The sequence below is a fragment of the Antechinus flavipes genome, chromosome 6 (assembly GCF_016432865.1).
Source record: "Antechinus flavipes isolate AdamAnt ecotype Samford, QLD, Australia chromosome 6, AdamAnt_v2, whole genome shotgun sequence".
NCBI classification, from domain to species: Eukaryota; Metazoa; Chordata; class Mammalia; order Dasyuromorphia; family Dasyuridae; genus Antechinus; species Antechinus flavipes.
The window spans coordinates 159,046,455-159,060,368 of record NC_067403.1 but is presented as its reverse complement, the minus strand read 5'-3'; the positions used below and the strand labels follow the sequence as shown (position 1 = coordinate 159,060,368).

The following is a 13,914-nucleotide window of genomic DNA, read 5'->3' as shown; positions in this document are numbered from 1 at the left end:
TTTCACACTAAGGGATCTTAGAGAAAAAAATCTGTTTTAAACACTGATAACTAAAGTCTTCAACTTATAAAACAGGTCCTATATCAATTTGATTTCTGTTAGATTTTTTTCTTTTTCTTTTCTTTTGTTTTTCTTTCTTCTTCTTCTTCTTCTTTTTTTTTTTTTTTTGCTGAGGCAATTGGGGCTAAGTACTTACCCAGGGTCACACAGCCTAAAAAATATTAAGTATCTGAGACCAAATTTGAACTCGGGTCCTCCTGACTTTGGGGATGGTGCTCTATCCACTGTGCCACCTAGTTACCCCAGTGTTAATATTTTTTAAATCAATCTTTGTCAACTTATGGCACAACAGTATGTATCACTCAGTGCCATATGAGTAGCACAAATAGGATGACAGGTTGTACATAAAGTGTGATCTATGCCATTGATTGGAATACCATTTCAGTTAGATAACTACTCTGACAAAATCTAAAAGCATAGGATAATAGTATTGACTGTACAAAATCATAGTGCAATTATAAAAATGCTGCAGTAAGAAAAATATTCTTCCTGCCAGTACTACAAGGCCTTTATTACTAATTAGTATACAGCTGATTTCATTTCCCAACAGTATGATTCAAAGTCTAGGGGTCATAACAATTCTGCAAACAAAAGGATATAAAAACCAGCATATTTCTTAAAAATATTATAACACTATAGTTTAATACTTTGCTCAAACAAGTATTGAATTACCTTCCTTGAAGCTCTTGACTCACACAACTTTAATCATGCTGAAAAATAGATTACACATAAAATGTGTCTAGCAAACTTACAAGAAGCATCAACATAAATGATCCCATGTAGATGATCAGGAAAAATAATGAAATCATAGTCAGAGTAAGAATTCCACGAATCCACCAATTTTTCCATCTACAAAGAAAACATCAACAGTTACCATTTAATATGCTCTCAAAGATATTGGGTTAAATTCTGCAAGGGCAGGACTCTGATCTAAGCTATTCCCCATAGTACTTACTAAACTCATTATTACCATTCATGGTAACCCCTACCCAACAACAATAGGAAAAGCAAGGAACCATGAAATTAGGAAATGAAAATAGTTATTAATATTGATAATTAAGATGCTGAGTAAAATTATTGATTACTTTTCCACGCCTCACAGAATCTGCTCAACTTTTTCTTCTCTGAAAACCAACCCCCCCCAATAAATTCCACATTTTATAGCAGATGCAGAATCGTATTTTTTCAAAATTGAGGCCAAATGGCAACTGCCTTGACTTCCCTCCTTCCAATATCCAGCCGCTTTACCCCTTTTCTTCTCCAGAGGAAGAAGTATCATTATTTTTATCTGAATCCTCATTTCCATCTTTTCCTGCCTCTCCTAGGATCTTGCTCCAGAAAACTTATCTCCTCTTTATTATGCATCTTCAATCCCTTTGTCTTTATTCCTGGCTTCTTCCTTTACTCCAAAATTTTTTGGATTTACATAATCCTTTAAAAAGCCCTTATACAGCATCTTCAACATACCACACAATGAGCATTTCTTGTCTTTACCATGACTCTTTCCTCCCTTATAATATACCTTTCACCCCTACTATCTGGTTACTTTGGGGAAGGGGGGAGGTAGAAGGAGAGAGAGATAGAGACAGAGACAGAGACAGAGAAAGAAAGACAGAGGCAGCAAGACAGACATAAAGGCAGAGAAAGCCAGGGAAAACATGCCTGACAGTGGGTTCATTAATGACTTCAATAATGACACAAAATCATCTTATTTTGTTCCCTTATCTGAAATAATGAATTCTTGTTAACTTCCCTCTGCTGGAAACTCCTTCCTTTTCTTACTTGTCTAATCTCTATTTTCTTGGCTGGCTCTTAGCCTCCTTCTTCCCACCCTTTTGCAATTCCTAATATGGGTCTATCCACTGGCCTTCTCTACTTGCTTCCTTAATCTCATTCATTTCCATAATTTTACTGATCATCTTTATTATTATTATTTTTTAATAACTTTTTATTGACAGAACCCATGCCAGGGTAATTTTTTACAGCATTATCCTTTGCACTCACTTCTGTTCCAATTTTTCCCCTCCTTCCCTCCACCTCTTCCCCCTGATGGCAAGCAGTCCTTTACATGTTAAATAGGTTACAGTATATCCTAGATACAACATATGTGTGCAGAACCGAACAGTTCTCTTGTTGCACAGGGAGAACTGGATTCAGAAGGTAAAAATAACTCGAAAAGAAAAACAGAAATGCAAACAGTTTATATTCATTTCCCAGTGTTCTTTCTTTGGATGTAGCTACTTCTGTCCATCCTTGATCAATTGAAACTGAATTAGCTCTCTTTATTGAAGAAATCCACTTCCATCAGAATACAACCTCAAACAGTATTGTTGTTGAGGTATATAATGATCTCCTGGTTCTGCTCATTTCACTTAGTATCAGTTCATGTAAGTCTCACCGGTCCTCTCTGTATTCATCCTGCTGGTCATTTCTTACAGAACCATAATATTCCATAACGTTCATATACCACAATTTACTCAACCATTCTCCAATTGATGGGCAACTGATCATCTTTATACAGGTGATTCTGTATCCCTAACCCTGAATATTTCTCCTGAGGTATACAGCAATCTCCAATTGCCAACAGGATTTCTTTACCTGACTACTTCACAAGCAACTCACATTCATCACTTCCTAAAACAAGTTTAAATAGTCTTCCCCCTTACTTAAATATGTTTCTTCCAAATTCACTATTTCTATCACTAGAAAAAATCATTCATTCAGTATTCCAAGTTTAAAATCCTATACTTTCTTTGTGCTTTCCCCTTTCTCCTTACTTATCCAAATAATCACAGCAGAATAAATCCTTTTTCTTCACTCTCACATCTTTTCTTCTACCACCAGAGAATCTTTATTTACCTATTTGAATTATTTTAGTAGTCTACATTCTTACTGCCTCCATTTACCTTTTCCATAATCCATACTAGGTCTCAAATATTTTTTGTCTAGCTCCTATATTCAAAATTCAATGATTCCCTGGTGTTTAAACTCCCTATAACTCATATTCTTCTACATTCTGACATTAGTTTTATACTATATTCTTTCCAGTTCATGACCTCCATCAAATCAATACATGGAACTATCAATCACATACACTTTAAACTCCCTCCCCTCCCCCCCTTTTTAAACTTCAATGTCTTTGATTATGCTATTTTCTCTGGGCCTCAAAAGTCTCTACCTGTTGCATTTGAAATCATCATTTAAAGCCCATTTCAAAAGCCACTTTATTCATCTTAATGTTTCCTTAATCACCACACTTCCAGTCATTAAAAACCTTTCCTCTCCCAGAGCCTAGAAGTACTCAGCTTTACACTGCTATTTAAGATTACAGATCATAAGATCAAAGAAAGCACTTTTATGGAAAGGCAAGCAGCCTAGTTGGATAGGAATATAGTCTATGTTAAAAAAAAAAAAAAAAAAAGAATATGTGAAAGATGTTGCAAAAAGATAGGGCAGATTGTGAAAGATCTTATACACCAGAAGTTGAAATGTCATTTAGTAGGCTAGGCTATTCAAGAGTTTCAAATAGCAAAGGAACACAAACAGATCTGGACACATCAATTTTAGTAACCTGAGGATATGTGAAGATTAAAAGGTTTGTCAAGGGTCACACAGCTGTGAAGTATGAGGGACATGGAAATCCAGATCTTTTCTGATAGTAAAGGCCAGCACTTTATCTTGAATAATTGGCTATAATGATCTCCCAATTAAAAAGAAAGGATCTATCCATTAGGTAGTCACTGTCTCCAGAAGAAAACCCCACCAATTTGTAATTAAATCCTAAATCTGGATATTCTATTAGCCTAAACCTATTGGTGTTAGACATCTTAATCCTTGCTTAAATACTGTTAAAAACCAAGTGCAGGGATCTACTGAGAACTAAATTAATCACAGTGTTGAACACTGAAGACCACAAGTAAGGAATCTAGGATGAGAGGAACAGTAGTTTCTTGACACAGCTTCCTTCCCCCATCCACGCCCCAGCTGCTCTGATGCAGCTTCCTGGTCAGGGAACATCGGGTCTGAGATATGTGTAGTTTCAGACATGTTGGGTATCCTGAGACCATGAGATAAAATGTATTTTGATGACTGACTAGACATCCAAATGGAGATTAGAGACCAAGGGTATGGGCTTGGACATGTTGTATCTAGAGTTCCACTGTATCTTTTTTGCAAATCCTTGCTGTATTAGGGCAAAGTAAACCTTATCCTTTGTAAAATGTTCAGGGACTTGGAAGTGCCTCATTTCAATATGAAATCTGAACTAAGAGGATGCTGAGATTAAAGCTACACCTACAGAAATGAGAAAGTAATACTGCTGACTATAAGCTTCAGTCAAAAAAAAACAACAAAGCTGCTTGCCTGTCTTGAACCATCAAGAAAAACAAGTCTTAGAAGGCAGGATATATATGGGGAAAAATGCTCTAATAATTATTGATTAGAGAAATGCCAAATTAAGACAATTCTGAGGTACCACTTCATTCTTTTCAGATTGACTAAGATGACAAGAAAAAATAATGATAAATGTTGTAGAAGATGTGGAGAAACTGGGACACTAATAAATTGTTGGTAGAGTTGTGAACTGATCCAATCATTCTGGAGAACAACTTGGAACTATGCCCAAAGGGCATATCCCTTAATCCAGCAGTGGTCTGTATCCCAAAGAGATCATAAAAAATGGAAAAGGACCTACATGTGCTAAACTATTTGTAGTTTCTTTGGTAAGGAACTGGAAATTGAATGGATACTTATCAGTTGGGGAATGGCTGAATAAGTTAGGGTATATGAATCTAATGGAATATTATTGTTCTATAAGAAACTATCAGCAGGATGATTTTAGAAAGGTCTGATGAGACTTGCATGAACTGATGCTAAGTGAAGGGGGTAGAAGTAAGACAACAGTGTACATAGCAACAACATGATTATGAGATGATCAATTATGATGAACTTGATTCTTTTCACAACGAGGTGATTTCAGGGCAATTACAATAGACATCTGATGGAGAGAGTCATCTGCATCTAGAGAGAGGACTATAGCACATCTGAATATGAGTCACAACATAGTATTTTCACATTTTTTGTTGTTTGCTTGTGTTTTTTTTTTTTTTTTGTTCTCTTTTTTTTAACTTTCTGATCTGATTTTTCTTTCTTTCTTTCTTTCTTTTTTTTTTTTTTAATAACTTTTTATTGATAAAACTCATGCCAGGGTAATTTTTTACAACATTATCCCTTGCATTCACTTTTGTTCCGATTTTTCCCCTCCCTCCCTTCACCCCCTCCCCAGATGGCAAGCAATCCTTTACATGTTGAATAGGTTACAGTATATCCTGGATACAATATATATGTGCAGAACCGAACAGTTTTCTTGTTGCACAGGGAGAATTGAATTCAGAAGGTATAAATAATCTGGGAAGAAAAACACAAATGCAAGCAGTTTATATTCATCTCCCAGTGTTCTTTCTTTGGGTGTAGCTGCTTCTGCCCATCTTTGATCAATTGAAACTGAATTACCTCTCTTTATCAAAGAGATCCACTTCCACCAGAATACATCCTCAAACAGTATCATTGTTGAGGTATATAATGATCTCCTAGTTCTGCTCATTTCACTTAGCATCAGTTCATGTAAGTCTCACCAGTCCTCTCTGTATTCATCCTGCTGGTCATTCCTTACAGAACAATAATATTCCATAACATTCGTATACCACAATTTACTCAACCATTCTCCAATTGATGGGCATCCATTCATTTTCCAGCGTTTAGCCACTACAAACAGGGCTGCCACAAACATTATGGCACATACAGGTCCCTTTCCCTTCTTTAGTATCTCTTTGGGGTATAAGCCCAGTAGAGACACTGCTGGATCAAAGGATATGCACAGTTTGATAACATTTTGAGCATAGTTCCAAATTGCTCTCCAGAATGGCTGGATGTGTTCACAATTCCACCAACAATGTATCAGTGTCCCTGTTTTCCCACATCCCCTCCAATATTCCACATTATCTTTCCCTGTCACTCTAGCCACTGATCTGATTTTTCTTATGCAGCATGATAAATGTAGGAATATGTTTATTAGAGCTGCACATGTTTAACCTATATTGGACTGCTTACTGTCTAAGGAAGGAGGAAGAAAAATTAGAAACACAAGGTACTGCAAAGGTAAATGTAGAAAATCTTTGCATATATTTTGAAAACAGAAATCTATTATTAAAAAAAAAAAAAGGAAGGGCATGGCAAAAAAAAAAGCAACAGTGAGGATGAGTCTGAGCAGAACCTGCCACTACCCAGGAAGAATACCTATTTTTCCTATTTAAAAAAGACTATCTAGCATTTTTTATAGTAACAAAGAACTGGAATCAAAGTAGATGCCCAGCAATTGGGGAATGGTTAAACAAACTGGTAGAAGAAAGTAACATATTACTGTGCTATAAGAAATAAAAAATAGGATGAAAAGAAAAATAGACAGATTGACATGAACAAAATGAAACAAGCAGAGACAAAAAACGAAACAAATATGCATAATGTAAATTAACCCCTTCCCCCCCAATGAAAATGAATGTTGTAAAGATATAAAGAAAAAGCACAGCACCAGAGAAAAGATTTAAAGATAGCATCTCCAGAAGCCTTTGCAGAGAAGGCTGACAAGTGGGGAACACTGAATATATTTCCAGGGTTTTTTTTTTTTTTTAAAGTATTTAAAATGGATTTAGCTGAATTTTTCCTATTTCTTTTTCTTAAAGAAAATCTTTTGAGTTATATAAAAAAAATTAAGTGATGTAAACCCAAAAGTTATTAATTTTTTAAAAAAAGAAAATATAATTTCAAAAAAATGGACTAAAGCTGATGATTTAAATGACTAAGTGGAAGGGGGAAGAGGAGAGATGGGAGGAGGGGAAAATTAAAAACCAAGGCTTTCAAGAGCCTTGGCTTCCTGTTATATAAAGCAGAAAGAAACTAGTTCAGCTTTCCTTTTCCCATTGTCGTCCTTTGACAACTGGTGGTTCTCTCAATAATCAGTATTCTTAAATAAAAGGAATATAAATGTTCTAAAGGATTTGGGTTTTTACACCCCTCAATGAAATTATCTTAAAGAAAAATAGCTGTTTTTTATTTTTATGGAAGGCAAGGGGAAGAAAGCAAATGCCCTTGGTCTGGCATACTTTTTATTTTCAAAAAAAAAAAAAAAAGAAAACACTTTTTATTTCAATGATATGTCATGGGCCCGAGAAGTGACAGCAGCATCCATAGACTCTACCCCCTTATGTTTTGCTCCTCTACTCCCAACTTCTCAAATTCCTTGTCATTTATTTGATAGGAAGTTTTGACAATACTACTTTAAATATCAGAAATCTATATGGGAGAACTATTGAAAGAATAATGAAAGGGGAAAATGACTCATATGTGCAGAAATGTTTGTAGCAGTCCTTTTTGTAATGGCAAGGAACTGGAAACTGAGTGGATGTCCATCAGTTGGAGAATGACTGAATAAGTTATGGTATATGAATATTATGGAATATTATTGTTTTATAAGCCATGATCAGCAGGATGATTTCAGAAAAGTCCTGAAGAGACTTATATGAACTAATGGTAAGTGAAGTGAGTAAACCTAAAAGAACATAGTATACAGCAACAAGAAGATAATGCAATGATAAATTTTGATGGATGTGGCTCTTTTCAACAAGGAGATGATTCAGATCAATTCTAATAGATTTATAATGGAGAGAGCCATATGCATCTAGAAAGAGGATTGTGGGGATTGAATGTGGATCACAAAATAGTATTTTCATCTTTTTTTGTTGTTGTTTTCTTTGTCATTTTTTCATCTGATTTTTCTTGTGCAAAAATGTGAGACTATGTATAGAAGAATTGCACACGTTTACCATATATTGGATTACTTGCTATCTAGGGGAGATAGTGGTGGGAAAGCAGGGAGAAAAATTTGGAGTACAAGGTGTTGCAAGGGTGAAGGCTGACAACTATCTTTGTACATATTTTGAAAATAAAAAGATTTTTTAAAAAAAGAAAGAATAATGAAAATTTAATATATGAGTTTAACATATGAATTTATTTCAAAGGAACTGACAATAAACCATAGAGGGAAAATATTTTAAAAATATCTATACATGGAAGTATTCAAATACTTGACCAATTTCTTGGACCCAAAATGAAATAGTAATTGAGCTGAAACTGACTAGTAACTTTAGAAGAACTAAAGTGGCATAAGTTATAAACTGAAGCTGCAAAAAAATGTATTTTTTTTAACACACTGCAAAGCTTATTCACCTTACCCGTGTGTGAAATCTATGAGAAATTATGAATTTCAATTAAGTAATAAAAGGAATTAGCAAGTTTTGGGGGAGTTGGGATTTGCATTCCTAACACTGTAACTCAAAAGCCTTCATTGAAAAATCATTTGAAATTATAATAGAAAAGTCACTAAGCTGTGACCAACCAGTAAGCATATACTCTTGAGATTAAAAAAAAAAATCAAGCCAAAGGTCACTTACTTACAAAAATATCTACAGCTAAATAAATTATGGTATATGAATGATAGGAGTATACTGCTGCTTTACTACTGAAATGTTTATCATTTTTTAAAATTTTAATATGAAAGCTTATAGAAATTTGGGAAAACATGTCTTCACTGATAAAAACATAAACAAAACCAAAAACAATTTATGTAATATCCACAACAATGTAAAGAAAAATAATTTTAAAAGACAGTATAACTCTAAATAATGTGCAGGGTCCAATATTAAATCAAGAGGGACAACACTGAAGCAGGACACAAAATAATCTCTTCTAGTTGAGATCACCGACCTTTGATACAAACAAAATGAGGCTAAGTTAGCAGATCTGTCCAAGATTGGTTAATTTTCTTTAGATGTGCTTGTTTTTTTGAACACTAGTGAGGATTTGAGGCAAAGTCACAAAATTATGATTTTGATAAAAAAGCATATTTTTCTTTAAAAAATTTGATCTTAAAATCTTAAAAACACATATGAATTTTGGCCATCAATCTTTGTCAATGTGAACTTAGACAAAACAGCCAAACCTGTTCAGTCTTAAGATATAGAAAGGGGCAGAAGGAAAGAGGAGAGGAAAAGGAAGATAGAGTATTTTCACATCAACTCAATGATTTGAATTGTAATAACTGATTGATTTGTTCAGAAGATGAATCATATTGAGTTTAGGATTATAACCATGTGCAAAATACCTTTTGCAGAAACATGTCTGTTACATGAACCAAAGAGTCAATGAAATACACTAGTATTAAACATTTATTCAATCATACCTTGCAGATAAACCAGACAGAGCTTTCTTAAGCACTTCAGGAGTTCTGTCTGAGGATGGTGGAACTTCTGGAATGTCAGAATCAGTTCTGGAATCCAAATCTCCATATTTATCATCAATATCAGTTTCCTAAAAGAAAAAAAAATTTAAGTAAATATTTGAAAAGTAGAAAAATTGAAACTAAAAAAAAGTGATAACATTCAGTTATCCCTTAGGTGATAACCTTAAGAAAAAGAACAAAAAGTGATTTTGTAATGAAAATTTAATTAACATCCACAGATGGAGTACTAGACATTTTGTCCAATATTAATAACCTTTTAAACCTCTCCAAAGTAAAATTATATGCAAGAAATAAAGCAATCGTACTGTCTCCCGTGATCTAAGTAGCCACAAAAAACCTGTTGAGGAATGATTTCAGAAAGGCCTGGAGAGACTTACATGAACTGATGCTGAGTGAAATGAGCAGGACCAGGACATTATTATATACTTCAACAACAATACTATATGATGATCAATTCTGATGGACCTGGCCATCTTCAGCAATGAGATGTACCAAATCAGTTCCAATGGAGCAGTAATGGAGCAGTAATGAACTGAACCAGCTACACCCAGCGAAAGAACTCTGGGAGATGATGAAGAACCATTACATAAAATTCCCAATCCCTATATGTTTGCCCTCCTGCATTGTTTATTTCCTTCACAGGCTAATTGTACAATATTTCAGAGTCTGATTCTTTTTGTACAGTAAAATAACGGTTTGGACATGCATACTTATTTTGTATTTAATTTATACTTTAACATATTTAACATCTAGGGGATGGAGTAGGGGGAAAGAGGGGAAAAATTGGAACAAAAGGTTTGGCAATTGTCAATGCTGTAAAATTATCCATGCATATAACCTGTAAATAAAAAGCTATTAAAAATAAAGAAAAAGAAACCTGTTGAGGTTGCAATCTAACAAACTAACAGCAGATACAATTAAATCTCAGATCTCAAATATCTCGGGTGCCACATCTCCCACGTTCTGACAGGACTATACAACGCAAACCACTCAATAGAACAATTGATCCTGCACCCCCAATCCCATGCAGTGAAAGTAGATAAAACATAACATAAAATATAATGTAACAAAGCAGCTTTTTCTGCATGGAACAATAGTGTTCTCGCTGTAGCACAGCTGTGCTCCATCAGCGAACTAAAGAATAGAGAGAGAGAGCGCGAGAGTGAATGAGTATATGGGTAGGAACTAGCATCCAGCTGAGACCAGTTTTGTCTAACCAAAAGTTAGTTGAGCATTGTGAGAAGTAAATTATCCACTCGGTATGAAAAGAGGTTGAGATTATTGAGATCTCGAAGAAGGGTCTAAAAGGAAATATTTCTATACAAACAAGATATAATCTCTAAAGATACACAGAGATAACTTATGGATTATAGGTATTTTGAGAAGAACTCAAGGAAAAAAAACCATGACCACCAAAATGAAAGTAGTACAAAAATATTTAAAATTTCTTAATGCAGAAAACAAGTGCCACTAAAAATAATCTACAGATCATCTTCAGAAAAACCATATGCTGCCAAGTCTCAAGATATATAATAGTTTTAGTTAGTAATCTCAATGACAACAAAAGTTGTGATCTACCAGGAGAAAGACCTTCAAATATAAAGGAAATCTGAACAATGCAAGATTGTTTTGCCCCTACCAGAAATTGTAGAAGGGAATGGAACATGTTGAAGAGGAAATGAGCTCAAGATGAAATTCAACAAACCTAAATTTACTTATCAACAGAAAAGATGGTCAGTAAAAAAGATATGAAACATTGTTATGAATTAAACAAGACATAATATGGGTTATTTGCCATGCAAATACCCAAAAATGAGACATACAACAAAGGTACACAAATATAACCACCAAGACACAAATAAAATTAAATAAATTATCCTATAATGGTGGTGGTGGTATTGGTGGTGAGAAGGACTGGAAAGAGAAAGAGACAGGGTTAGTGTTAAAAATCTATCAACAGCAGAACAGCAAGAGATTTGGTTCTAAAAATATAGAAGGAGAAAAGAATAAAAACAGGGCAAAACAGCTTTTTGAAACACCACGAACCATAATCCAATGTGTACCTACAAGTGAATCTTAAGGTTTTCTCATTATCAAGAATAAGAAGAGAAGTTAGATAGTTTTATGAGTGAAATGAAATAAACTGAGGAAACAAAGTCCAAGCAATTGTAAAACAAATCAGTACCAAAGCCCTTTAGTAAGCACGGATCCTGAAGTGAGGTTCAGAAAGGTTATTTTTAGATTTGGAGACATTGCAGTGATTGGGAATTGTCAATCTGCATCCTGCAAACAAGCCACTTCAGAGATACAATAATTGGTTTCCTTAAAATAACTGATTTAAAGAAAAAAAATCCTACTAAACACTCAGGGACATAAAATTTTAACTATACAAATTGTCAGCAATGATATAAAGTGGAATCAATTTAATTCTCTCACTGTGAAAATAGGATGCATCCCTAATCAAACCAAAGTAAATGATGAAGAGAAAATAATTTCTGTAATAAGAGAAAGAGACAAAACAGAGAAATAAAAATGAGGAAAATTCAATTTTACAGTGGCAAAGGGTCCCACTGAGGAAAGCTGTCACGGGACAAGAGAGATATAGTCTATAATGAGAAATGTAGACCTCACAGTATAACACCTAATATTTACTGCCTAAGCTACAATCTCTGGAAGGATGTTGTGCCTCCATGACAGTATTCTATCTTGAGGAATTAAGTTTCTAGGAGCAACTGACATTAAGAAGGGTGGAAGGGCATGAACTCAAATTGGAGATTTCATAGCAAATGGGGAAAAATAATCATGGAAGTAAATAATTAGTAGAAATGAACTGTACAATTAGAGAGAGAAAAATTTCTGTGGTGAATCAATGCTTTAAAAAATGGGGGAAGCAAGAGCCACAAAGCACTAAGACATTGTTTTAGAAGATGGACTTCAAAATATTCTAGAAGCTTTGTTTCAGTAAAGAATACAACGACTAAAAAGAATGCAGAGATTAAAGAAGGAAAAAATGAGAATAAAAACCATGTTTTAGAATAAAGAGGAGTAGAAATATAATAAAAATGAGGGGAAGAGATTGCTTGCTGTCTTGGGGGGGGGAGAAGAGAAGGAAAGGAGGGAGAAAAAATTGGAACAAAAGTTTTTGCAAAAGTGAATGTTGGGATTTTGGGATTCTGGGAAGATGGCAGAATAGATCGGTATTCCCCCATAAATAGAACAAATTCACACCTGGGGGGGGGGGGAACACAGACTGGTGTAAAACCAAGAAGAGTTGGGGCAGAACAGGACTCCTCATGAGACAACCCAAGAAGACCCAAAGAAAGCCCTCAGGCTGGGGATTAACCCTGTGAAGTGCAAACACCTCTAAACTAACTATATAAAAAGCAAATGGGGATCCCAGACAGCCTGAGGAGTTAGGAGTCTAAATCCAGTTAAACTGAGGAAATTTCAGATTATCAAGAAGGCCAGAGCAACAGTGCAGCAGAGATTGCCCTAGGTGAGAAGGAACAAGTACACAAATTGGTGACTACAGAACTAATGGGGCAGGGAAGCTGCTTGCTGCAGGCACTTGCAGGAGGGAGGAGCTTTTGTTTTGGACTTTTAAGTCAGAATGGAAAGTTGAAGTGAAGCTTCATCCTCACCTCTTAACTCTACTCCCCCTTCTCCCCCCCCCCCCCCAATTAGAAGTGCTTTCATTGATACTTCTTATTTAAAAAAAAAAATGAATGGGGAAAGAAAAAACAACTCAAAAAAATGAATGGGAAAAGAAAAACAATTCAACTACAGAAACTATTCCCTATAGTGGGAATAGGGAAAACCAGGATTCATCTTCAGAGGAGGCCGGTGAAATACCAAAAACAACAACAACAAAAGACAAACAAACAAAAAACAACTTCTACCTCAAAGACTAAAATTAAACAGCTCCCTGCCCAGAGAGAATGTATAGAACTCAAAAAAGACTTTAAAAATCAAATGAGAGATGTTCCAGGGACAGAGCCAAGATGGTAGAGTGAAGGCACAAGATGTTGGACTGAAGGAAGGAAGTTCCTCAAGCTTTCCCTGTTTCCTTTGAAAACTATATGAAACCAAGCATTTCAACAGTATGATGGAATGAAACTACTTTCCAGCTCATGATATGGGAAGGACTTCAAGAAAGATCAGTCTTACTGAGGTGAAAGAAGTGTTTAGTTCAGCTCAGATGGTTCAGGAAAGCCAGGAAAAGAGTCTTAATCACAGCTTTTGATCAGCAACTGAGATCATAGGTCCTGGCTCAGTAGCATACTGATCAATGAGGCAGCGCTACAGTCCCAGTTCAGAAGCCTGGGAAACCAGTCTGCTTCCTAGACAGAGCAAAGCAGACTACCCAAAGCAAGACACTGTGATCAAACTCAAGGCTAAGAGCAGCACAAAAAGTTTGGGACAGTGTCCCTGCACTCCAGGAGCAGAATTTGACCTCAAAAGTCACAAAATAAGAAAAAGAAAGAAAGAGAATGAGCAAGAAA

General features: G+C 35.2%; 1 protein-coding gene across 1 annotated transcript in view; it reads right to left on the bottom strand.

The window, feature by feature from the left end:
- Window positions 1-13,914, bottom strand: part of CDS1 (CDP-diacylglycerol synthase 1) — a 74,507-nt gene that overhangs the window by 42,137 nt on the left and 18,456 nt on the right. The window contains exons 2-3 of the mRNA XM_051965848.1: window positions 9,353-9,480; window positions 813-909 (exon numbers count right to left, since the gene is read on the bottom strand). Of these exons, the coding sequence (XP_051821808.1) occupies window positions 813-909; window positions 9,353-9,480 (225 nt within the window). The remainder of the gene's footprint in view (window positions 1-812; window positions 910-9,352; window positions 9,481-13,914) is intronic.